The sequence below is a fragment of the Aethalodelphis obliquidens genome, unplaced genomic scaffold, assembly GCF_003676395.1.
Source record: "Aethalodelphis obliquidens isolate GAN/ISIS:26980383/991018 unplaced genomic scaffold, ASM367639v1 scaffold57, whole genome shotgun sequence".
In the NCBI taxonomy this organism is placed as follows: Eukaryota; Metazoa; Chordata; class Mammalia; order Artiodactyla; family Delphinidae; genus Aethalodelphis; species Aethalodelphis obliquidens.
The window spans coordinates 1,565,202-1,590,901 of record NW_020838001.1 but is presented as its reverse complement, the minus strand read 5'-3'; the positions used below and the strand labels follow the sequence as shown (position 1 = coordinate 1,590,901).

The following is a 25,700-nucleotide window of genomic DNA, read 5'->3' as shown; positions in this document are numbered from 1 at the left end:
AGTTTTTTTCAGGACATAATATTAGTCGCTGATCTGAGGTCAAGAGGGAGAGACAGGCAGAAAGCAAGCGCAGACATAATCACCAATCGAGCAAAGGGCTGTGCAGGCAAGAAGGGGGTCTGGCGAACAGGAGGGGGCGGCCTGTTTCTCCACTTCACAGCGAGGCCTCAGAGCCGGAGCCGGGCAAAGCGGCAAGCAGGCCAGGTCAGGCGGGTCTCGGAGGCCCTGGTGGCCGGCTGGGATTTACTTTAAGGGACGCGGAACGCCACCGCAGGTTTGGGGGGAGGGGTGGGATTAAAAGAGAAGATGCGCTCAGCACCTTATATTTAGCGGCTGACGCGCCGGAAGCGCTCGTTACCCGCAGTTACTACTGCGCCCCACGCGCGGAGCGCGGCCCCCACCTTCACCTCCTGGGCAGTGACCCTGGTCCCCCGCCTTCGCCCCCGGGGAAGAGACCACCCCTCACCCTCCGTCTTCACTCCGCGGGCAATAACCCCGGCCCGGCCCCCTGTCTTCTACCCCGGGGAAGAGACCTCCCGGCCCCACACCTTCACCCCACGGGCAGTGACCCCGGCCCCCGTCACTCTCCGGGGAAGGGACCCCCAGCCTTTGCCCCTGGGGAAAGTGACAGTGGGGCGCATCCCAGCCTTCCGGCCCAGGAGGGGGGAAAGCGTCTGGTACGCTGCTGTTCAGCGGAAACTGAAACCGGGAAACACGATCCACAGGTTCCCCGCACCCGGGTCCTGAGAAGGGCGGTACACGCGGCGGGCGGAGCTTTGGCGCCCCGCCCCCTCCCTCACACGTGCTCCCCCGCCCCTCCCGCGGACGCGCGCTCCGCCCCGGTCGATTCCCACCCCTCCTCCAGGCCCGCCCGCCGGGTCTCGTGTTCCCACCCCGCGCGGGGCCCGCCGGGAGCCAGCCGAGAAGTGGGGCGGAGAGCAGGGGAAAGCCCGCCGGGTCAGGCGACGCTTGCTACGCAGGCGCGGAGCGCGGGGCCGCCCCCAGGCCGACAGCGCGGCCATATTTAAAGGGAGGCCGGCGAGGCGAGCCAATGGGCGGTGAGCGTGCGGGGGCGGGGCGTGGCGGCGCAGGACCCGGATGTGGCTGCTGCGACCCCTCCTCCCCCGCGTTCCCCTCAGAGCCCCCCGGCCGCGCGCCGTTCCTCGCTCTCTGGTCCCCGCGCAGGCCCTCGGGCGGCAGTGAGGCGGCGCAGAGGCGGAGGAGCGGGCGGCGAGGCGACCGCGCGGAGGCGAGCGGGCCAGGCCCGGCCGGGCGGCCGCCGCCATGAGCGGCTCCTCGGGCACCCCGTACTTGGGCAGCAAGATCAGCCTCATCTCCAAGGCGCAGATCCGCTACGAGGGCATTCTCTACACCATCGACACGGACAACTCCACGGTGGCGCTCGCCAAAGGTAGCGCCCCGCGGCCGCCCCAACCGCCCCGCCCCCGCCAACAGCCGGGCCCGCGCCTCCTCCGCCCTACCCCCTCCCGGGCGCCCCTCCGCAGTCCCGCCTCACCCCCCGGGGCGACCCCCACATCCTGCCCGCGCCCACCGGGGCGCCCTGGGCCTCCGCGCCGCTCCCGCCCCTGTCCTCCGGGGCTCGGCTTGCACAATGGGCTCCCCGGGCCGCGGCGGCAGCGTAATCGTGCGCGGCCAGCCCGCCCTGCCCGGGGTTGCGGTGGGGATGTGGGGGCGGGTCTAGCTCCCGCGGTGCCGCCCCCCCCCCCGTGCGGCGTAGCCCACCTCTGCAGGTGGGGGGTCGGCGTTGCTAGGCTGTTTCCTCCCCAGCTGCCCGAGGGCGGAGGGGGCGGCTGGCGCCGAGAACCCGGTCCCTGTGGGGGAGGGGTGGGGCTAGGGGCCCGGAGTCTCCTCGGGGCCTCCCCAGAAGGCTGGAGAACGAGAAAACGCGACTTGTGCAAGCCCTTCTGGAACCTATTAAGCAGCTGGGGCCTTGAGCCTGAACAAATAACCACGTTTTAATGGATTCTCCTGTCGGGATAGGAGCATCGGTTGGCGGCTCCATGCTCCCGTTTAAAGCGTCTTCCTACTCTAATTCAGACGTTTTAGTCTGTGGGTTTACCCTTTTGTGACAGACTCCTCCCTGCGGGCGCTGGTAACCACACTGAAGTCCCTGGGAGACCTAGAGAAAGATGGCTGTACTGTGGCTTTGCCGGAGTCCAGAGCCTTTTCTGAGCGTGTTGAGGCAGGAGGTGGGCCCAAAGTTTCTTTGTCTTCGTCCTCCAGGGACGATGACTAGTGTCCTTCCCCTGCCTCTTGGAAGTGCTGAGTGCAGCCAGGTCTGCAGAAACCCTGTTTGTTTGGTTGGTCTTGTTAGGCTGGAGACACTGGGCTGGGCCTCTAAGGGTCCAGGCGCAGCTACGTGCTCCTGTGTTAGAGGGAGCCTCCTCCATCCAGGTCGCAGTCAGTTCCCAGCTCTGGGAGTAGCTCCTTTGAAAGCCTAGTATTTAAGTTTTCCGATAGATGTGTTGCTCCAGGACATAGTTTAGTACTGTAAGATTTTGTGGTCACTTGTACTCTTGGCTTTTGGCTACATTTGGCCTGAGACCCCCGTTGGAAAAACTGAGGCCCAGCGTAGTCCCTGGTCCTCAGCGGGAGTTGTGCTAGGATTAGAGACAGAGGCGCTTCAAGCCCAGCTCTGCCTCAGAGACCTGAGAAGGAGGCACTCGCTGGGGCTCCTTGAACCCTGCCGGTAGGGGTTAATCCCCTAGGAAACCCCTCCGGAGACGGACGCTCGTGGGGTGGGTCCACGTTCTGGGCCGCTTTCTCCCATTGTTTCTCTACCAGCTCCTCCCAGGCTCGTCGTGGGCAGAAGGGTGGGGATGACACTCAACCTGCTGGCTTTTCTCAGAAGAAACCAGACTCCCCAGGGGTGGTGTGTTGCGAGGCTTCAATCAAAAAGCAGCTTTGGGGCTGTTTAATCTGCAAAGTCAGATGTGAATGGGGGGGCGGGGGGGATTTGCAAAGCAGGCGTCATTTGTGGGAGCGCTGGCCTTCTGTGTTTGGAAGGGAGACTGTCAGGCTCTGAATCGTTCGTGGTCATCTTTGCGACCTAGAACTTTTTGGAGCGTTGCCAGCTGGGGTCTTGTAGGTATTGTCCGTTGATAATCTGGGGTGGAGCAGTTGAGGCGTGGAAGCTGCGTGCTGTGGACGGCCCCTGCGGGAGGGCTGATTGAATGCACTTGGTCGAGGATGACAACGTAACCCTTCTCTTTCTCAACCCCTGAGTGAGGTCCTTCGGTACCGAAGACCGTCCCACAGATAGGCCTGCCCCCCCTAGAGAGGAAGTTTATGAGTACATCATCTTCCGGGGAAGTGACATCAAAGACATTACCGTGTGCGAACCTCCGAAAGCCCAGCACGCGCTCCCTCAGGACCCCGCTATTGTTCAAGTAAGTGCGCTGCCCCATGTCTGCCGTGGGCGCTGTCTCTAAGAGGCGCCGGCTTCCAGACGGAGCTGGGTGTCATCTGGCCAGAGCGCTCAACTCGAGGAACAGCCTCTTCATGAAAAGCAGTTTAACTGTGTCTGGCTCTTGGCGTTCTGTGGGAGGCTTCATCTGCGGCATGCACAGGGTGTGCTGTAGAGTGAGGCCGGCCCAGCGTGTTGGGCGGTGCAGGGGGCAGTGCTCTTAGTCTTGCCGGCACCCGGCGTTTGTCCTTTGTCTCGGGTGGGTAAGCCTGAAGCCCCGGTGCATGCCGGGAGTGAGAGAGATGCTAGTAGGGACTTGGGACAGCAGGGCTCGCTCTCTCAACACTGCCCCGATGTTAAAGTCAGCGTTGTGGGATGCTGAATTCGCAGGTGTCACGCCGTGTGCCTGCCTGCTGTGTTATGACGTGTTCTGCCCAGGATTACTAGGGAGTCCAGGGTCATATCTTCTTGGCTTGTAAACCTCGACTTTCACCGACTCCTGCGGGGCTCACGCTGCAGGAGGGGCCGGGACAGAGCGTGCTCCCTGCGGGGTGGGGCTTGCACGCTGGGCTGTGTGGGCACGTGGAGAAGCTCTGGGCCAGACTTCTGAAAGGTTTGAGGTGAGCGCTCTTGGGAACTCCAGAAGAGGGAAGTGCTCGAGCCAGGCCTTGAGGGATGAAGGGGCCTCCCGGGAGCATGGGGAGCTGGAGAGAGGACGTCGCGTGGAGGTAGTTCCCCGGCTACACAGCTGTGCCCCGGCGTGTTGGGGCCAGGGCCCAGGTGAGGACGCCATCCTCGTCCCTGGCAGAGCCTGGACTCCCTGACGACCGGCAGTGGGGCCACTAGAGGGGTTCACGGAGTTAGGAGAAGGTCGTGTTAGAATTACCTGGCAGGTGAAGCTGGGGGTGAACGTGGAAAAGGCAGCTCTGAGCCCCTTAGGCCACCCTGGGGGCTCACACGCCCCTCAGTGCCGCCTCAGCCTCCAGGAGCAGGCTGACAAATCAGGCTGCCTTTCCCGGTCTGCACGGTGCTCGCCAGGTAGGGTGACAGGAGGGCCTGGAGCTGCTCTCACCTGTGTGTCTCATTGCTCAGTCTTCCCTGGGCTCGGGCTCGGCCTCCTCCTTCCAGCCACACGTGCCTTACAGCCCCTTCCGAGGGATGCCGCCCTACAACCAGCTGGCCGCCAGCTCCCTGCTCAGCCAGCAGTATGCCGCTTCCTTGGGTTTAGGTGAGTAACCTTTTTCTACCTGGTCAAGTGCCTGTGCCGTGACATCCAGGAGCGGGGCCAGACCCTGGTGGTGGGGACGCTGTGTTCGTGCCACGTTCAGCTGGCAGTGCATACTGAGCACCTTCTTCAGTGGCCCTTCAACTAGTTAGAACGCTTAGGAACTCCTCAGTTGAGTGGAAGAGGCAGCAGAGTGAGTTTTGGAACAGATGAATCGAATCAAAATTCATTTAAAGTGTCAGCCTGTGTCTGGGTGGAAGTTGTGGTATGTCTGGTTCAAAGAAGAAATAACCGATGTGTGTAATTACAGATGAGTTCTAACCATTTGCACATTTGTCAGCCTATAAATATAAAAGTTAAATGCAACGCCCACCTATCCTATCCTTTTCCATTCTCGTGTCAGTGCTTTGCTCAAAAATGAAGTCTCCCCTAAGGTTGAGTAAGGTTCGCTTCTACACGCATGGAGTGAGAGTCACCCTGCCCATAGGTTTGCGGCACATTCAAACCCCAGAGTCGCAGGCATCACCCCCTTCACTCGTAAGAGTCACATGCTTCTAATAGAAGAGCCTGTTGTCTTGACTGCTGCTCCTGGGGTGCAGGAGCCCTTCTCAGCTTGGCTCCCCGTTTCTAGATTAGGCGTGTGTGAGCAAAGTGTCCTATGAGAGATGGCTGGGCTCTTTCCAAGCCTGCTATACACAAGACGAGTTTCTCATTACTTATTTGTGTGCCTTTTTTTTTTTTTTTTTTTGCTCTTTTCTCCTTTATCTTCTTTTAGAAAAGTTGGTAAGCCCTCCAGCCTCAGCCGCGGCTTCCAGCCCTAGTTCTTCTCCATCTCCACAGCCCGTTTCAGAGCTTGACATGTCCTCAGAGTCACATCAGCTCACTTCCAAGGGTAACAGCAGTTTTGCAGAACTGCATGCTGTCTTGCGAGCCATCCTGAGCGAGGGGGTAAACCAGTAGACCAGAATGACAGTAGCTGTAGCAGATGATTTGCCAAGCCCGTGGATCAGTTAAACTGCCTCTGTGTGTTTCTGCACGTAATCCTGACTTATTAACTCTCACAGTTTTAAAGAGGGTATTAGAAAGAACCAGCAGTACACTTTGTTCGCTCTCCTGGGTCCAGGGTCTGTTTTGACCTGTACTGTGATTGCCACGTATGGGAAACGTCCCTCTGCACAGAAGGCCACTTCCTGGGGTTTCTGCTGGTCCTAAATGCAGTGTAGGTTGCTGGGTAAGACTGCAAGGCGATCCCCCATGTAACAGGCATGCTGCTCTAGGATCCGTGTGGCACATTCCTCACCCATCCAGGGTGTTTAGCATCGGGGGCCTCGGGTGTCTTTGTAAAATGAAGCACCATTAAAATTGGGTGGCTAGCCTGAGTTGTTGACCGGGTGAGCAGTGGGCCTGATGACTGGCTTGGTAACACTGGTTTGTCCCACCTGTCTGCCGGGTGCCGCACCTGTGGGCGGTTTTTTGCCCTTTCTGGGCCTTCTCCTTTCACCGGAGGTCTGATGTGAGAGCACCGTGTGCGCCGCCCTCACCTTTGCAGAGACTCTGTCCAAGATGATGCCTGGGGCTTTCATTATGGCACACAACTACTGTCAGTCTGTTACTTTGCATGTGTTGCTTTCCTGCATGGATGCCAGTGGATCTGAGTACAGCGGTAGTGATGTTTTTTTCCCCACTTAAAAATTGCACGAGATAGTTCATTGTCCTTAGGGTCATTTACATAAAACTGCTCTTAGGGCAAGATAGTTTGACTGATCTTTTTTTATGAAAAGCAAATGAGCCCAAGATCCTTGCCCCATCCAGTTACAGCGTGAGCAGGAAGCTGCTGTCTTGCTCAGGAAGGGCCGTGCTGAGTGAGGCGCTAGGTCAGAGAAAGTGGTCTAGGTCAATGAATGCCCATCGCAGAGGACACTTAAAAGTACCAGTAAGGGGGCTTCCCTGGCGGTCCAGTGGTTAAGAATCCATGCTTCCACTGCAGGGGGCACGGGTTCGATCCCTGGTCGGGGAGAACCAGGATCCCGCATGCCGCACGGGCAACAAAGAAAAAAAAAAGTATCAGTATGTAGGGCCTGCCCTTTGAGTACTTTTGATCCGGTTGTGAGGAATTTCTCAGAGTAATTTCTGACAGTAGTTTCTGCTCTATGTTTAAAAACAAAGGTAGACTGTCCAGTCTTCACTGTGTTGGGCTGCCCCTCCGATAATAGTTACTCCGTGGTTAGGGCTCATTTTTTTCTGTCTCAAAAGTCTGTGCACCTCCACCCAGTCCTCAGTTGTCCCATTTAAACAGTGCCCACCGGAACGTGGGAGAGGGAAGGGAGGAGATGGCCTGATGTGTGTGGCACACCCTTCTCTGTCCTCTTGCGGCAGAGGCCCGTCTCGTGAGGGGGACCTCCACTGAGGCCGGGTTCTGAGCACTCCTGCACTCAGGCTTGGTGATGCCGTGTAGTGGGAACAGACTCAGTGCAGCGCCGTCTCCAAGGGCAGCCTGGGAACCCTTCGTTTCTTACGATGAGCCTTCACCCGGAGGAATGCAGGCTGTTATTTCTCTGTAGTCAGCTCTCATCACTTCATCCTTTTTGGTTTTGTTGTTTCTTAAGCAAAAACAACAGTGTTCTAGAATTTTAACTTCAAAGGCTGAGCACTGCATTTTGTGGAAGATGCCAGACTGGGATGGTTCTTGTCCAGCATGGCCCAGAGCGAAACACATTCTCAGACTGTGAATTCACCGGCATCTCGGGACTGTCGAGCCCCCTTGGGGTTAGAGCTTGTGTGGTTTGGGGGAAGCTTTTTCTAAGCCGCTTGAGAGGTGCTTATTGTGCTGGGGTGTTTTTCCCTCCTCCGGATGCCCTAACTGGGGGAGCCTGCTGGCTTTTTTGCTGCCTGGGCTAGACGCAGAGGGGATGGTGCGGGGTGGGGGCTTTGCCTGGGTTCTGTAAAACCTCTCCAGGCGGTTGCCTTCCTCCTGCCGCACAGCCAGCTGGACGAGGAGTGGGGGCGGGGGGAGGCGAGGGGGTGTGGCCTTCTCCTTGTCTCTGTTATTAACCTCTCCTCCTCCTCAACTCAGGAGCTGGCTTTCCGGCTGTCTCAGTCAGCAAGAGCCCCATGGTGGAGCAGGCTGTCCAGACTGGTTCTCTTGATAACCTGAACACCAAAAAGCTGTTACCTGGCAAGGGCACCGCGGGGATGCAGCTCAACGGGCGCCCAGCCCCGCCAAGCAGCAAGGCTGCCAGCGGTACTTAAATACACACTCCCCTGGAGTTTGTTCGTGTTCTCAGTGGCATAGCGCTTCCTGGGGTTCTTTTTTTATCCTTTAATTAGACACCCCCACCCTGTAGGCTTTTGCAGGGCCGGCTCTTGCGCAGTCCCCGGTGGCGCCGCCCTGCTCCCGTCGCCAGGCTCTGCTCCTGTCCCCGGGCTCTGCTTTCGCAGGCGCTTTGCCTTACTCTTCCTTTTTGCGCCTTAGATGTAGCTCAGCCGGCAGCTGGGCAGACTCAAGGGCAGGTGAATGACGAGAACAGAAGACCTCAGAGGAGGCGATCAGGTAACGGTTGTTGCCACTTGAGTTCTGGGGAGCCGAGAACCACCCAGTCGCACTCCGCTTACCGCTCCTGCCTGCTTCTCCGTGGGTGACGGTTTCAGGGTGCTGGGCTCAGCGGCAGCTTCAGTGTGCTCTGTCCCCGCCTTGTCTGCTGTCTCACACCGAGTAATGTTGAGTTAGTGGCTTACCAGCCAGGGCTGTCCTTTCCTTCTCACAGGGAACAGACGAACAAGGAATCGCTCCAGAGGGCAAAGCCGTCCAACTACCGTCAAGGAAAACACAATCAAGTTTGAAGGCGACTTTGACTTTGAGAGTGCAAATGCCCAGTTCAACCGAGAGGAGCTGGACAAAGAATTTAAGAAGAAACTGAATTTTAAAGGTTTGAAAATTTGCCCCACCCTAGGAGTGCCCACGGCGCAGGTCAAGGAGAGCCTGGCAGGGGCGGGGGGCAGCTGGGATGGTGGTCGGCGGGGAAGCCGTGCTGTCTGAGGAGTTCCCAGGAAGGAGAGGAGTCGGGGGGAGGCCCGTGCTCGGGGGATGAGAGCAGGTTGCAGGGCCCAGGGGTGGACGAGGCCAGCAGCCAGCAGAGCTTTCCGCGTAGTGCAGGGCACTCCCGGCCGCTTCCCTGAGGCCTGAGCACAACCCTTGAGCGGCCCCGCGAGGACCTGTCCTGGTGGAAGGTGCTTTGCTCCTTGGCCTCTCAGTGCTCTGCTTCTCTGTGTAGACGACAAAGCTGAGAAAGGGGAGGAGAAGGACCTGGCGGTGGTGACCCAGAGTGACGAGGCGCCTGCTGAGGAGGACCACCTGGGGCCCAACTGCTACTATGACAAATCCAAGTCCTTCTTTGACAACATTTCCTCTGAACTCAAGACCAGGTCAGGGGGCTGTGGGGCCGGGCAAGGCCTGGGGGAGCTGGCGGGAAGACACTCTGCCCCCAAACTCTGAGACTGGGGCACGCTCTCTTGGAGACCAAACCCAGATCTTAGGTTCAAGGCAAATCTCTTAGGCTCACAGTTTTACTGTAATGGGTACGTCAGGCCCAGCGGTGCCAGCGGTAGGTGGTGGTGTGGGAAGCCCTGGCAGTCACAGGCACCTGAGGGATCTGACCCAGGTCCCGGCCCCTCTTTGCTCAGCTGCCTCTTTCTCATCAAGGTTGGGCTGGACTACCCTCCCTACCGCGTCGATGTTCCCGTTCTGTACCACCTCGCCTGGGCCTGCTTCTTGGTCTGACCTGGTGGCCTGAGGCCCTTGCTACCTGAGGCGGCTGGCAGGAGTGTCCACAGCATTCTTTCACCCACCTGATTGCCTGAGGCCGGGGACTCTGTCACATGCTTTGCTTTTAGCACCCAACAGCTGGTGCTCAGATGTTGCCGGAGAACCAGCTAGACAGTAAACGAAGTCTACAGAATGGGCATGGTGTGGAAACTCAGATCCTTTCGTTCACAAATGGAGTAGCAGACACACTGCGGGCACTGGGGGAACAGCAGAAAGCAAGCTGGGAGGTCCCCATTCCCCCCACCACCCCTCTTAGGTTTTGGCAGGGGAAAGAGATAACAAAAAAACAGGCGCACGAGATAACATCTAGCAGTGAGGCGGGAGAGGTTGGGGCGTGTGTTGGGTGTGAGGGGAGTGGGGTTCGGGAGCCAGTGGGAGGGTGAACGCGGGACAGGGTGTGAAGCGGAGGCAAGGCGGAGGCGGGCACGTGCAGCTGCTGTGTGGCTGGAGCGGAGCCTGGGGGGGGTCAGGGAGGAGCGATGAAGATGGGACGGTGGCTTGGGGAGAGCAGTGCTGTCTGAGGTTTCACTGCTGCTTTGTGGAGAGTGGGCAGAGGTGGGGCAGGCATGGAAGCTGAGTGGTCACGTCAGAGGCTTTGGGGTAGTGGGCAGTGCTGGAGGAGGGCAGGGAGGCTTGGCCTCTGCCATGCCCTGAAGGTTTGCTGATGGGCTGTGAGGGGAACCTGGATGGCTGAAGGCTGCGGTTGCTGCTGCTTGGAGTGAGGAGGGTGGGGGGGGCAGCAGAGCAGGGGGTCGGGCTGGGTGTGTTGCGTGTGAGCTGCCTATAAGCAGCCTTGTGGCACACAGTTGGACACCGGGGGGTCCTTGCTGGAGGTGCAGAAACGAGTGTTGGCGGCGTTGGTGCTGCGTCCGCACCTCCCCCAAAGCGTACGTGTCATAGCCTTGGGGACCCTGCTCTGTTTAGCCCAGTCCCCTCATCTCTGGAGACTCGTCTGGAGGGGTCCGTGATCTGCTCCAGGTCTCGGAGCCTGCACGGGCCCTGGGCCTAGCAAGCAGGGAGGGCTTCCTTCATGGCACGCTGCTGTTGCGTGCTGGCCTTAGGTGACGCAGGTGTGAGAGGTTTATACTGAGCAGCCCCGTCCAGTGGGAGACAGGCCTGGTTGGAAATTGGGCTGGGAGCCCCTGCAATGTTGAGTCTCAGGCTCCAGTGTCCTGATGGGATTGCCCCCCCAGTGGCTCCAGTGACGAGTCACCATCTGTCTATCGGTCCTTTCTCCCTCCCCAGGCTGTGTGAGGCTGGGGCCTGCCTCGGAACGCTGTGAGGAGGTGCCCGCTGTAGTCGGTCTCATGCTCCTTGTCTTCGTTCAGTTCCAGGCGGACGACGTGGGCTGAAGAGAGGAAGCTCAACACGGAGACCTTCGGGGTGTCGGGAAGGTTTCTTCGTGGCCGTAGTTTCCGGGGTGGATTTCGAGGGGGCAGGGGCAACGGTGCAACCCGTCGTAACCCGACTTCCCACAGAGCTGGGACTGGCAGGGTGTAAGGAGGCAGCTGAAGGTGAGTGAGGGGAGCCGTGGGGTCCTTTAGTGGGAGGGCATCCGGACGGGGCTGCCCAGGTAGGAGCCGGTGAGCGTTGGTATCGAGGCCAAACTGAGGCCCCGACCCCCTGAGTGAATCCCCCAGGGGGCTCTTGGGGACGGTGGGACCCAGGCCCCGGGGTTGTCAAAGTGAGGGTCCAGGTGCAGGAGGGCTGGGTGCTCCCCACTCCGGTGTGGTCAGGAAGGAGCGATGGTTACAAGCCAGGCCTCAGCTCCAGCCTGGCCTTGCACTGACCTTGAGTCTGCATTTTTAACTAGGTCGAGGGTGACGTGTGTGCCCCTTAGGGTCTGGGTGTGAGTGGGCTTCGGGTGGGACCTGGAGCTGCCTCCCCCCCACCCCGGTGTGAACAAAAACGATGACCTCGGGTTGTGATGGGAAGGTCTGGGAAGCCCCAGCCTGACTTGGGGTGGGAGGGAGGTTCAGCAGTCCCTGTTCTTCATTCACGGTGCTGGGCTCGGGCTGGGGAGCTGCCTGGATGTGCTCACTAGATGTTGTGTCTCCTCCTCGCAGGCTCTTGCTGAAGCGGCACAGACGCCAGACTGTGTCTACGAGGATGTTGGAAAACGCTGCACTTACTGCGGGAGACGTGGGTCACTTTGTTTACTGAGTTTGGAAAATTCCCATGCTACTGCTTATGTTTTGGACTGAACTGAACTTGGACGTGGTCTGAGTTAGAACCACTTTTTTGGGGGGACGTGTATGTGGGAAACCTCTTTGAGGTATCTTGGCCTACTTTTCGTTTTTAGTTGTGCACAGCCTGACGCTAAGGTTTTGGTATTTTGCAGAAAGGTTTCTAGAGCGAAAGTGTGATCCTCACTTTGTGACCTTTTTTGGACAGCTTTGATTTTTAACGTGGAACCAAATCCCATTTGGCAAATGCGGCAGCCAAGTGCATCTCTGTAATCCAACTGGCCGCTGGTGCTGCTGGCCTGACACCCACTGCCACAGGCGGGGCCTAGGAGCCAGGCGTGGCCAGCACGGGGGCATGGGGGGGCCTAGGGCATGGAAAGCGGGGTGTCCCACCATCGTGTTGTAGAAGCAAACCAGACGACCCTGACCTCAAGGTAGAGGGCGGGGTTGGGGGTGCTGGAGGTATAGGATGGGGCCCTGAACGGGAGGGAGCTGGGAGCTGTCGCTTGGAGTGTGGCTTCCATAGGAATCCGGGCTGGGGGTGAGCGCCCAGGACGAGCTCCTCTGCGGAGTCCCTCTCCCTCCTGCCCTCTCCCTGCCAGTCCCTGACCCAGGCCAGTCAGCGTTGGACTCTGGCCGAACACTGTTCGGTGTCTCATCCACTTGGAAATGAGCCAGTCTTTTTTTTTTTTTTGCAAGGTCGGTTGACCGAGAACATATTTCCTCTCCATTGTAAATAGTTCTGTGTTTTTGTTTTACTGGTGGGTGGAGGGAGGGTGGGGAATATATTTGTTGCATGAGCAAAGGGATCAGACCTTCAGTAGAAGCATGCGTCCCTCTGACAGGGCATCGTGGTGAGCATAAGCGCCTTGGTAACTAAATCCCTTTAAGTAGGCGGAACGGTTTTAGTTCTGTATCAATTAAGTTACTGTAAAAGCTTAGGTTTATTTTTGTAGGAGTTAATGGCTAAGAATTAGAACACAGCAATGCGGCTGCTCTGTTCGAGCAATGTAAACTTGTAATTATAAACAAACATGCAAACCTTTAAAACTCTCTTCTTCTCTGCTCTGGAAATAAATAATCCTGTTGACTCTGTTGCCCGAGTTACATCATGGCTCACATGACCGTCCCAAGGTAGGTGTTGTGTGCAGTTCAGATTTGGGGGACATCTGGCACTCTGGAGTGAGACCTGGCCAGTCTGGGTACAGGGCAATGAGCCAGGCCCTAGGTTACTAAGAGCCACCCTCCTGGGGTGAGTGGTGCTGCTTTCCGGGTACTCGACACTAGTTTAGAGAACCTGCTTCGGGAGTGGCCCCTTCGCTGCCATAGTACAGCTTCCAAGCTCCCCAGAACTTTCATGTCGTTGATACCTTAGAACCTGTTACAGGGCTGGACCCTGGGACTACAGAGAAAAGCCAAGACTTGGCTGGTTTCAGACTGAAAGCATGTAATTTCACTGCAGTGGGTTTCCAGGCGATTTTTTTAAATATAAATTCATTCATTTATTTATTTTTGGCTGCGTTGGGTCTTCGTTGCTGTGCGCGGGCTCTCTCTAGTTGTGCTGAGCGGGGGCCACTCCTCGTTGTGGTGTGCGGGCCTCTCACGGTGGCCTCTCCTGCTGTGGAGCACGGGCTCCAGTAGTTTTGGCAACGTGGGCTCAGCAGTTGTGGTACACGGGCCCAGTTGCTCTGCGGCATGTGGGATCCTCCCTGACCAGGGCTCGAACCCATGTCCCCTGCATTGGCAGGCGGATTCTTAACCACTGCACCACCAGGGAAGTCCTCCAGGTGATTGTTAAAAAGCACTCTCAGGACTAAGGCCCATCTGGCCATCTGTGCGTGATTCAGGCTAAGAGGAGGACCAGATGGCAGGCCAAGCTGGCCTGTGACATCTGGATGCAGCCTTGTGTTTGGCCAGCTTCCTTTTCCGGGCTGTCTACCACTCTCCAGCAGATCCTGAGCACTGCTGGTAGTTTCAGAATTTAACGAACTCTTAGCAAATACCAATTAAAAATAAAAACCTTCCACAGCTGACCTGCTACACGCAACTGGCCTTAGCACTAATTCTAAACTAGGTAGTTTTTTTTGCGGTACGCGGGCCTCTCTCTGTTGTGGCCTCTCCCCTCGCGGAGCACAGGCTCCGGATGCGCAGGCTCAGTGGCCACGGCTCACAGGCCCAGCCGCTCCGCGGTATGTGGGATCCTCCCGGACCGGGGCACGAACCCGCGTCCCCTGCATCGGCAGGTGACTCAGCACTCAGGCTAAACAGGTATTTCTCTGCTAGAGATTCTAAATATAGTTAAGTCACAGTTTACCACCTATGACTAACCTTGCTGTTAAAACTTAAACTGACAGTCATTGTGACGATTAGACACTTTAGGCTAAGTTTAAAATATATCTGGGCCTCCTTACCCCTATTTATTTTGGCCGCGCCGCGTGGCTTATTGGATCTTAGCTTCCCTACCAGCGATTGAACCTGGGCCCTCAGCAGTGAAAGCACCGAGTCCTAACCACTGGACCGCCGGGGATACGCTTTAGTCCTCTTCAGAAGCTTGATGTATATATGCCATTGAAGGAGAACCCAGTACAAGAGAAGCTGTAGACAGAGCAGAGCCCTGGTGTTGGAGTCCTACCAACCACTGTGGTCAGAAGCAACAACCAGCCCAAGGACTCTTCTAAGAAGCCTTTTGTGAGTTCTCCTGGGGCAAAGGAAGCCAAAAAGCAACGCCATCACCAGGGCTGGCGGCAGGGCCTCTGGAGAAGCAGCAGAGTTGTGCAGGAGAAGGGTGGTTAGGGTTCTTCTGTAAACGCAGAGCTTAGGACCATGACTCACCCTGCTGTGGACTGGAAGCTAAGAGAAGGGTAATCTTTCTGGCTAAAAGAGCAAGGGAGGGTAGGAAACAGCCAGCACTGGAGTCTTCAGTAGAAAACAGGAGGAGTGTCGACTTGATCTACTAGAACCAGAAATTTAAGACAAGTTCCACAGCTACTGCTCTGCAAAATGAGCTCAAGATGTAAACTGAGCACTGTGTGTCCTCGTGTCCTGACGTCATACATTCATTAAGGACTCGAACAAAGGTGTAAAAAGAAACAGTCATTCTGTTTAGAACTCCTGAATGGGAGAAACCCTGAGTTTCTGCAACCACAGCACCTGTCTGCAGCAGTGTGGACCCCGTAAAGCCTTCCCACAAACCCCAAGGGAGGAGCCCCACTCGGCCGTTGCCTTGTCTTAGAGCCTGGCGAGGAGCTGGGAGGAATTGCTCCAGAGACCCAAGGCGAGCAAGCTTTCTAAAGAGCTATCAGTACACCTAAAGGATACATTAACCCCTAAAAGAAAGGTTAAAAAACAGGGACGTTTATTGCAGGACACTTGGACAGTATGGATAAATGGGACAGAAATGCCTACATGTCATTTGGAAAATCAGCCATGATTTGAATTTAAAAATCGCTACAGGCAAAATTTCATTCATCATGATGCTTTCTTTTGTTTCTTCTTTTCATTTTCTTCTTTTTCTTTTTCAATCTCAGCAACATATTTCTCAATTTCTTCAGGATTTAAAATCTATCAAAGGAACAGTGTATGGTTAGCCACACAAGGACCCCCGAACATAGGCCCCAGATGCCCCTTCCAGCTGCTTCTACAGGAAAGCAAGGCCACATGTGCCTGACCCGGGGAACAAGCTGGAACTGATGTGTAGGTGATAATTATAAAGCAGAAGCAAACGCGCACAGCGGAGGTTTTCACCCCGCGAATGCTCTCTTTTCGACTCATTTGTGGGGATCCTTGGAAAGAAGCTTTCTTGGGGCTGGAGCCACAGCAGAATGGCCCTGATGTGCACCACCCCTGCCCTGCCCACTGGGAACACTCCGTAGGTAAGGACAGCAAACCACCTTGGTGATTACCTTGAGCGGTTGATCTCGTCTCATGACAGCAAGTTCTATGTTTTTGCCGCCTGACTGAACCACCTCGGAGGGGAGAGAAGAGCGTTAGATGCCTCACCCACCTCAAGACCAAACAGCGCCCGTATGTGCCCTGTGAGCCTGAACCTAGCACTGCCACACAAGGGGCGACGGTGGGACACCGGGGTCCCAATACCCAAAGCGTGTGTCCTAGCTGCACACTGATGTGGCCAGTCCTTCGCGATACCCTCCTGTCTTGAGGCAGCTGGATTTGGGCGGGGTTGCTGGTCCCTCCTCCTGCACAGCAGGTGTGCTCACAGCCCTCCCATCTGTTCACAGCCTTTCCCACCACTAAGCCTGGACGTCTGGACCCCCTCTGCCTCTGGCTTCACCCCCTAGCACCTCTAAGGACGGCTTCCACCCATTATTCCCAGCGCTTCTTAAGTCCCTGACTCTAGAGCAGTAGCTCGAGCCTCAGAAAGGCTGACACTTGGGCAAGCCACCTAGCCTCTCGGTGCCTGGACTGCCCAGACGTGTAAGGAGCTGATACAGCCCCAGAGCAGTGCCTGGTGCTACGGCTGGCGCCCTCACCACCTCCTTGTTGCGCACACGTCAGCTGCTCCATTCTGCGCCGTCCCTTCCGCCCAGCCCAAGTACCAGCACCACGGCGTGCACATCTGCAACATATTGCCCAGATTTCAAACACAGACTTACTTCCAGGAGGGCCTTGATAACCAGCTTAATAGTCAGGTCGTCTGTTTCAATGGCTTCGTCAGTATAATTCTTCTCTAGAAATTCACGCACTGACTTGGCACCCCTGCCTATAGCGTTGGCCTGAAACAGGGATGGGTGTTACACAGCACAGAGTGTGACAATCCAGAGCCAGCCCAAGAAAACGACCCCCCCCCACCAGCCCCGTGGCCCCACCAGTGCCACCCTGCTCCCATGTGCTACGGTGAGGGGCAGCCTGGTGGGAGGCGGGCCTGTACTCCAGGCCCTGCCCCATGGCTGCTTTTTGCAAAGGGCTATTTGGAGTTGGTGCTGATTCCTACCAAGGAAGGGATTCTACTGAAAGACACGTGGGCAACTTGACTACACCACGTATCCTTACACCTCGCTGTCCTTTCCTCCCAAAAAGCAACGCTTAACGACTTCTCAGCTCCCATGTCACAAGTGTGTCGTGAGCACTTGTGTATGCGTACACACCTATGTATACGATTAGGCCAGCTCAAGGCCCCAACGGCCTCCAAAGCTGCTGCTACTGGCAAGATGGCCCAAAACAAAGCCCCTCTGTTTGTCAGGGACTCACCTTCCAGGCATGGTACGTGCCCGAGGGATCAGTCTGATAGAGTCGGGGGGTACCATCAAAGTCAAAACCCACAATAAGGGCAGAGATGCCAAACGGCCTGCGCCCGTTGCTCTGTGTGTAGCGCTAGTGGAAAAAGAGACACAGTGACACTGCTGCCTTGGCATGAAGGCCCCCCAGAACCTGCCGTAAGTGAAATACACATGGTGTTCCAAACACAGCTTTTAACGAAGGGATGAGAAAAATTAAGCCCACGTTCAGGTTATTTGCAGTTCAGGCGAGAAATGAAAGGAGCCTGTGGTTTTCAGCATTCCTCCTTCTGTTGCTGCATTTTCATTCTCAGAAAGACCAGAACTGCATCATGAAGCACAGCTGGGGCTGCTTGGAATTATTTTGACAGCAGACACAATCTGCCTACACATTTTGGTTCACAGGTGACTAAGATTTCACCCGAGTGGGCGTGGCTTTCAGCCCCCTCCCAACTGCTTGGTGACTGGTCATTCAAGATGACAAGACAAGAACTACATCATTTCCCTCTGGAACTATGAATCTGGACTGCCCCATGCTACTAAGTAAGAACACAACAAATGCCACTTAGAAGGATAAATGATGGTAAAATTACAGACATAGAGAAATCAAGGCTAGGACCCTTGCGTGGAACAAGTATGGTCTAATATCCCCACAAGTGACGCGTGCGGCCACGTGAGGTAATGCGGCAGGATGCTCCACGACAAAGCAGTGACTGCTCGTAACTAGCCGAGCCACGGCAGGCAGACACACCCACCTGCTTCAGACTGGCGATGTACCGTGTGATGTACTCCACGGTGACCGGGTCCTCCACGGTCAGCCGGTGGCTCTGGCATTCCACCCGCGCCCTGTTGATGACTATCCTTGCGTCAGCAGTGAGGCCTGCAACGAACACAAAGAGAGCTCCCCTGAGCCCCCGCTCGTCCGGCCTGTCGTCGAGGCCAGCGCAGATCACGTGAGTGGACGCAGTTACCCTTGGCCGGTCCTCTGGTAGCCAGCACCGAGATCATTCTGAGTGACCAACAGCGGGACCAGCAGCCTCTGTGAGCTTCTCTGAGAAAGCTGCGTGTACGAGGAGCTGTGTGTATTTACATAGGCTGTAAACACGGTAATTTTTTGACAAAGCAAGTCAATCTCTAGTTTAGGTAAACCGACCTCCCCGCTGAGGAAGGAAACGAATGAAAACCCAGAAGTGCAAGAACATACGGCACATCCCGAGAGCCGGGTGCTGTCCAGCTCTCCCCACTTCACGGGCACACAGTTAGCTGTGACAGCTGACCTTTCTCCTGCCAGCAGCAATGGAGGCGACAGCACAGCGCCTCATCCCGGGGTGTTTAATCATTTGGCCCCTATACTTCAGCCTCCTGGGGAGGACCTCCCCCTGCAACTGTGGCCAGCCCTCTTCTTGAAGGCCAGCCCTTTCTTTTGAATGATTTCAGGTTACCCAATTTTCACATTCCTCAACAGCCCTTCCACCAGGTTAACCTCCAGAGCGCTGTTCAAGGAGACTGAGAAATACAGCACGGGCCCCAGACTTACCCGCGAATGCCATGCAGACATTGTCGTCCAGAGCACAGATCTTCCGCACTGTTCTTTCATCCTGCAGTTTGGCCACTGACTTCTTCTCCACACCAAGAACAACAATGTCTTTTCCTCGGACACCAACCTTCAAGAAATGGCAACGCTGCACTTAAGGAGCTGACACGAGGTTCTGCCAGCAGGCACAGAGCACTAACAGCGCATGCCAACGTGGTCCTGTGAATACCCTGGGGGTGGCACGCACACCCTGCAAACCGTGGGTCTCGATCCACTTTTGGCAGAGCTAGTCCAGGTATCACAATCTAGGTGCCTAGTCTCGTGCCTTAAAATACTAATACGTAGTTTCAGTTACAGCACAACTAAGGAATAACTACTGTATTATCAGTGTGTATGTGTACACGTGTCATTTCAACCCAGTGAATCAAAGAGTCTCTGGAAGGCTTGAGTGTGAGTCCCTAACAATGAAGTCAGGTGTCCTGAAAGCAGTGTTGATGTGGTTGTAAAACTATACCAAAACATTCTCCTCTCTCTCGTGCACTTTTTTGTTTTGGCCACGAGGCTCATGGGATCCTAGTTGCCCAATGAGGGACTGAATCCAGGCCACTGGACCGCCAGGGAACTCCCCCCTCCTGCACTTCTGAAAACAATGTGCACAGCGGCGGGGAAGTGCCTGATACGGCGTCAGGCGGACAACGTATCAAGTATTACAGGGAGGCCCATGGCTCTCTGTTTACGGCTGACACTGTAGCGCGGAGAAAAATGTATTAAAAACATGGGGGGAAAAAAGTTACTGTCAGTTAAACCCCTCACTCGAAGCAGCAGCAGACCCAAATGAGACAATCACTTGGAAAAGCAACCTCTTCTCTTAGTTTAGAGCGGGGTCTCTCAGCCTCTGCCCTACAGGCACCTGGACGAGCTAATTCGTCCATGTGAGGGGCTGTCCCTGCGCACTGTGCAATGTTCAGCATCATCCCAGCCTCCACCTCTGTAAGTCTCCACGTGGGGTGCGGAGAAGCACTGATGGGCAGTGCTTCAGATCTCAAGGAGCTTTCTCGTGAATTGTCTTCCATGGTCTTCAAAGTTCCCAAGGGAAAGAAGACCAGGCCCAGAGACAGGTTAAGAAAAGGTAGCCACCCTGGCTGACCCACAATAGTATGGGGATGGGGGTGTCAGCTGACCCCAACAGTCTTTAAGCTGAGGCAGGTCACAAGATGGATTTGGGGCCTTAATTTCAAAAGCGACTCAAGAAACGAAAAACACTTCCAAATTTACAGAATCGTGTGTGTTCTCTCTCTGCCCACTCAAACCTCTGAAACACCAGATAAAAGATAAACCATCATCCATTCTGACCGATCAGCAAACTGACATGTGTCTTGAGGACAGCAGTGTATTTATTATATCTGAAGCATTGGTCTAAATGAGAGGCGCGCTCGGGTGCGACGGGACAGGGGTCTGGCGCAGTGACCAAAGGGACGGAGGACTCAGCAGTTGGACCCAAGACGGAGCCTGCCCGCCGCGCCGGCGGCCCGGGAACTGCAGGGTTGATGCCGACACCGGCCGCTCTTTGTTCTCGAGGCCGACCCGGACTTTGAGGGCAACTGCTTTCCGCGGGGGTTGGGGGGTAGTTGGCTACCTGGGAGCTGTCCAGACACAGTTCGCGGAGTCACTTACTCCCTTAAGGAGCGTTCCTGAGCGGGCAACGGGCGGGCCCTGCCTCTCGGAGTCCCGCGCCCCGGCCCCGCCCGGCCCCCAGCCCCCCAGGTCCACGCGAGGGCCCCCGCCAAGATGGCGTCGGCGCCAGGCGCGCGCACGACTCCGAACACGGACGCGGGGCACCGAAGCCAGCGGCCTGCAGAGCGCCTGCCGAGCCACTAGCCGCCCCGCTCGCCCGGACGCGGAAGCCGGCGCCCAGAGAGCCGCCCCGCCTGTCCTCACGTCTCCTGCCCGCGGCTCGCAGCGCCCCTTTCCCGCAGCGACGCCCACGTCGCGGCTTCCGAGTGCGCCCCACACCATCGTGCCGCCCCAAACCCCGCACCACCGCGCGCCCGTCAGCGCGGACGCCAGGGAAGCTGGTCGGCAAGACGCGCCCGGGCCCCACCCAGCCGCCCGGGCCTCCGCCTGCCCCGGCGCCCGGCCTCCCCGCTCACCGCGGTCGAGCCCTTCTTCACGGCCTCCTGCGCGTACTCCACTTGGAAGAGGTGGCCGTCGGGCGAGAAGACGGTGATGGCGCGGTCGTAGCTCATGCCGGCGGGGAGACGCTATCAGGACCGGGAAAAGCGCACACTCACGGCCGCGCAGGCCGCGATTCACGACGCCGCTGCGCCCACCCCGCGCGCCCGCCCCCAGCGCCGGGCACTGCGCTGCCAGCGTAAGGCGGTGTCCGGAGGCGTCAGGCGGCGTCGGGCGGCGTCGGGCGGACGTGCGCGCGCGCCGGGGCGGGGCCGGGCGGAACCACTGGCGGCCGGGCGCGGGGGGCGGCGGGGTGGCGGCGGGCCGGGAGCGGGGCGCAGAGCGGCCGCCCGGGGGCGCCGTGTGGGGCTCGTCCTCAGGCTGAGGCGGTGGGCGGGGCGGCGGCGCGGCGGGCCCGAGGGCAACGCGGCGGCGCAGGGGCGGGCGAGCCCACGGCGCGGCGCCCCCCACGCCCCCCGCCCCCAGCGACTGCGGAGAATGAGCGCCTCTGGCCGCCGAGAGCAGCCGGAGAATAAACCCCGATGATCTCGGGCTGATCCCGCACCCACGACCATGTCGGTGGCCTTCGCGTCCGCCCGGCCGAGAGGCAAAGGGGAGGTCACGCAGCAAACCATCCAGAAGGTGGGCTGGGGGCCGCGGGCCGGGGCTGCGGGGCCGCGGGGTGCGGGCGGGTGCCGGGCCGGGTCGAGGGCAGCCGGCGGGCGCGGGGCTCGAACAAAGCCGGGGCGCAGTCGACCGCCGCGACCCCGCCGTGGCCCGGCGCGCGCTTCGCGGCCGGCGTGCGCCAGCCTGGGCGGGGGCGCGGGGCGGCCCACGGGGTGGTGTCGGCGGAGCCAAGCCGTGAACGACCCCGGGCCGCGCCAGGCACAGTGGGGACCCGCCGCTTTCGGGACCAGGGTCTGCGGGCAGGGGCGCAAGGCGGCGGGACCGGGTGCCCGCGGGGTGGTGTCCGCTGGCCGCTCGGCGCGCTAAGGGGACCCACCTGGCTGGTGAAAGCCGTGACTCTGCGAGGTGGGCGTCCCCGGTCCCTGCGCGCAGCTTGACTGGTGGAGGCGCCACGGGGCGCATGGGGCGACGGGGACCCGGCCACGCCCGCCGCCTTAGGTGTTGGCAGTCCGAGGCACAAAGGGGCGCATCCAGAGTGTGGGACGACGTTCCAGCAGCCCCGCAACCCTTTAAGGAGCGCGCGACACCTCGGGGCTGACCTGCTGGCCAAGCTTCGCCGCCCTTATTCGAGTGTCAAATTGTTTTTCAGCGTGACACCTGGCCAACCTTCTCACCTAACAGAAACTTTACAGATTCGCTTTACAGCCTTGCCCGCGTTCTGTAAGTTTGGCCTCGTGGTTTTCTAGAGATAACCTTCTGGGCTTGGGGGCACCTTTAACAAAGCCTTAAGTTTTGAAATTGAGATTTAAATTTTCCTGCTGTTTGTGTTTAGAAGATAAGCTCAGAAGAAAGGGAGTGTTAGTCGTTCCCATTTGAATTTTCTCAGTGTCTTTGGTAGCTACGTTGTTTTCTTTTCTAATCTGGGGTCCTTGGCAGTATCCCTTGGTTTCCATGAGCCTCCTTTTTCCCCAAGGGACTCACCTTGATGGTCATAGCCCTTCTTCCTTGATGACGTGACAGGACCTGGGGGACTTGTCCTCAGCCTCTTGGCTATTTTGAGACTACTTTTGCTGTGACTGGTTTTGACAAATTAGAAGCCTCAGTAAACGCTAAATAGGAAAGAGATGACTTGAGGAGCAGGAGAAATACAGGTTTAAAAGTGGGGTGTTTTTATTTGTTTAGTCAACACTTATGGGGTGCTTACTGTATACCAGGCCTTATTCTGAGGGCTTTGCAGGTCTTAGTTCATTTACTTTCTCGTGGTGGTTATTGTCATCCACATTTTATCAATCAGGGCACAGGTATAGGGAGGCTGAGTGCCCACTGCTAAGGTAGAGCCCAGACAGCGGCTCTGCCCCGACAGTGACTTCTGGGTGGGACAATGGGCTGGGCGGAGTCAAGCGTTGTGGCTCAGATGCACATGCTGGCAGCCCAAGGGCCTCTGCGGACCCTGGCTTTATGGAGCTTAAGTGTGATGAGTGTAGTCACTGTTCCTGAAGGTGCCTTGGCGTCAACATTCATCCAGTTATTTGCACTTTGCACCCACCCCCTATTAAAGCTCCCCGAAGTCTCCAGGCAAAAGTGTGTGTTGGAGCACTGCTTCCAAACCTCAGACCAGAAAGACTGCATCCCGGGGCAGAAAATCTGCCTGCTGACCTTTGGAGATGGGTCTTCACCTTAGGCTGTCACCTGATTTGACCTGGTAGGGCTCGCAGTCCGTGTACTCACCTTGCTGTTTTGTCCGTAAATATACATACCCGGGGCTCTTTTACTGGTGTCCTGAGAGGGCATGAGAGGTCCGTGTTCTGCACTCTGTGTCTACAGCACGTGCTCATGCTCAGAGCATGGAGAAAAGCCAGGGGTTCCTTGGAAGCGTGCAAGGTAGTCAGAGAGCAAGAAGTATAGTCTTGTCCTTAGAGTATGTTTGGATAGGAGCCTGCCCGGCAAACTCCTACTCTGCCTTCAAGGCCCCACTGAAATGTCCCCTCGTCATGCCCCCTTGAGAGTCATGTGGTGAGTATAGCACTTTGACACATCACTTGGGCTCCCAGGTTTTCGTGTCGCTGACCTGTTCTTGTTGTCTTCCCAGGTTGGCACAGTGTCCGGCATAGTCAGTGTCTGGTACACGCTGGAGCATCTGTGACACTGGTTCCATTAGTGCAAGTGTTTGGGATAGGCAGTTGTATTCGCTTCCTGTGGCTGCCATAACAGATTACCACAAACGGGGTAGTTTAAAACAGCAGAAATTAATTTTCTTACAGTTCCAGTGGGCAGAAGTCCGAAATCACAGTGTTGGCAGGGTTGGTTCCTTCCTGGGGTTCCGAGGGAGGATCTGTTCCAGGCTTTCCTCTGAGCTTCTGGGGTTTGCTGGCAGCCCTTGGAGCTCCTCGTCTCGCAGACGCGTCCCCCCTACCTCTGCCTCCATCTTCGTGTGGCCCCTCTTCCTGTGTGTGTCTCTGTGTCCAATTTCCCTTTTCTCATAAGGACACCAGTCACAAGATTTAGGGCCCACCCGAATCCGTGTGACCTCAAATGTAAGTTGATTACATTTGCAAAGACCCTATTTCCAAATAAGGCCCTGATCACAGACACTGGGAGTTAGGACTTGAACGTATCATTTTGAGTGACACAGTTCAACTCATAAAAGAGGATGCGTGGGGGAGGGGTGTACCAGACAAGGAGAACCAAGGAGCAGGGGTAGGAAGGGTCTCAAAGACTGAGGAAGTCTTGGGTGGTCCTGCCTTTGGTCTGCAGGGAGCAGGTACAGGCGCCAAAAGCGGGGGGGCTGGGAGAGCCAGCCTGATCTGGGGCACCTGGGCTGCGTGCTCAGGTGGTTTTGCTTGTGGTGACCAAGCATAGCATTAGTGCAGGTGCGACGCAGGTGAGAACCACAGGGGACGTGACTTTGCCAGAGGTCCTGAGGTGGAGGTGAGCCGTGTCTCAGCAAACTCCAGTGGCCCTGTAGCTGGCCAGCTGGCCTGCAGGCCAGAACCTGCCCTGCGCTGCTCTCCCTGGTTTGGGACCAGAGGCCGTGCTCCAGACGCCACCGGTGGGGGTGGGGCTGCCACCGTCTCCGTGGGCCGCACAGCTGGGCTGGGGCACGTTGGAGGGGCCCCCGGGAGCGGGCCTCGGCTGCCGTGTGGGGCCTCGTTGCCGCGTAGCACATAGTAGTTGCTTAATAAATGTAAGTTTTATCATTGCTGTTTGTATTGGTTTCCTTAATTTGTTTCCTTGGCCGGAGAGCGGGAATGGTGGCTTGTCCCTCTGTACCCCCAGCACCTCGTGCAGGGGGAGACAGGCTCCACAGGAGCTGTGGGACAGGTGGGCAGCTGGTATGGGCCTGGCACGGGAGAGTGAGACCAACAGGGCGGCGGCCTGGTCCCCGTGTCCTCTGTGCCCAGGGGCAGGGGCGGGCGCACAGGGGTAAGGGATGGCCATCTGGGTTGCAGGGGGATGCCCTGTGCTCTCTCAGACCTGAAACTTCTCTTATAGAATGTGGGACAGGGGCTTGCCTGGTGGCGCAGTGGTTAAGACTCCTCGCTCCCAGTGCAGGGGGCCCGGCTTCGAGCCCTGGTCCGGGAACTAGACCCCGCATGCATGCTGCAACTAAGGAGCCCACGTGCTGAGACTAAGGAGCCTGCCTGCCGCAACTAAGACCCGGAGCGACCAAATAAATATTAAAAAAAAAAAAAAGAATGTGTAGGCTAATTTGTAAGGGAGGTAAATTGGCCGTTTAAAATATTAGAGCTGCCTTCACAGTTGAGGATGGCCTGGGGACTCTGAGACTCCCACGAACTTGGCTAATTAATCATTTCTGAAAGCGCTTTCTCCCCAGTGAGCAGAACCTGGGAAGGGTCTCCGGGAATGGCAGTGATCGGGTCCCTTCACTCTGGTCCTTGGGGCCAGCCCTGGGGAGGGGCGGGGATGGGACCCGGGCCAGGGTGCTGCCCCTGAGCACACTTGAACCTGCCCCATGGAGGCTCTGAGTGCAGTCCCTGTGGGTGGGGAAGTGTATTCTCCGGGAGGGAACAGCCACCGCCAGGCCTCTGTCCCCTCTGCCCAGTGAAACTGGGCACAGAGCCCTCCTGCAGGCGCTGCTCCAACGCAGGTGTTGCCCTGGGTGCCCTCTGGTGGATGATGGAAGCACCTGGGTAAAGTCCACCCATCCCTTCCTAAAGCAGTCGCCTGCCTCTTCCAGGGCTGTATCTGTCTTCCAGAGTCTGGAGGCGGAGGGAGGGGCCACAGTCAGGGGCCCTGTGACACTCACTCGAGGTGTCCCCACTGCCCGGCCCTCTGCCCCTAGCCTGTTCCCTGGGCCAGTGGTCAGGGCCTGGGCACCGGCCTCTGTGCTGGGAGTCCCCTGCGATCCCCGGGAGCCCCACCCCCGGAGTGAGGGGGGCCAGGTGCTGACGTGCCCAAGCCGCAGGACCTGGGCAGAGTCGGGCCAGCCTGGACCTCCTGCTCTGTGGCGGG

General features: G+C 57.5%; 3 protein-coding genes across 6 annotated transcripts in view; 2 read left to right on the top strand and 1 right to left on the bottom strand.

The window, feature by feature from the left end:
- The first annotated feature begins 1,157 nt into the window (after positions 1-1,157).
- Positions 1,158-12,756, top strand: LSM14B (LSM family member 14B). Of its 4 annotated transcripts, XM_027086815.1 has the most exons (10): positions 1,158-1,411; positions 3,247-3,410; positions 4,520-4,655; positions 5,428-5,544; positions 7,726-7,893; positions 8,125-8,202; positions 8,417-8,578; positions 8,924-9,074; positions 10,803-10,988; positions 11,541-12,756. In XM_027086815.1, exons 1-9 carry the CDS (start codon positions 1,285-1,287, stop codon positions 10,972-10,974), a joined length of 1,275 nt encoding a protein of 424 aa, XP_026942616.1. In that variant the 5' UTR covers positions 1,158-1,284; the 3' UTR covers positions 10,975-10,988; positions 11,541-12,756. The 4 variants fall into 4 exon arrangements, with proteins under 4 accessions (XP_026942616.1, XP_026942618.1, XP_026942617.1 ...); XM_027086817.1 differs by lacking the exon at positions 5,428-5,544; XM_027086816.1 differs by lacking the exon at positions 8,125-8,202.
- Positions 12,757-14,992: 2,236 nt separating this feature from the next.
- PSMA7 (proteasome 20S subunit alpha 7) lies at positions 14,993-20,803 on the bottom strand. Its single transcript, XM_027086829.1, has 7 exons — positions 20,579-20,803; positions 18,432-18,558; positions 17,650-17,774; positions 16,869-16,991; positions 16,274-16,393; positions 15,563-15,625; positions 14,993-15,221 (listed from the first exon to the last, which is right to left on the bottom strand). The coding sequence occupies exons 1-7, from the start codon at positions 20,672-20,674 to the stop codon at positions 15,129-15,131; spliced, it is 747 nt and encodes a 248-aa protein (XP_026942630.1). The 5' UTR covers positions 20,675-20,803; the 3' UTR covers positions 14,993-15,128.
- Positions 20,804-20,986: 183 nt separating this feature from the next.
- SS18L1 (SS18L1 subunit of BAF chromatin remodeling complex) overlaps positions 20,987-25,700 on the top strand; it is a 29,850-nt gene continuing 25,136 nt past the window's right edge. The window contains exon 1 of the mRNA XM_027086819.1: positions 20,987-21,242. Coding sequence (XP_026942620.1) covers positions 21,174-21,242 — 69 coding nt within the window. The 5' untranslated portion in view covers positions 20,987-21,173. The remainder of the gene's footprint in view (positions 21,243-25,700) is intronic.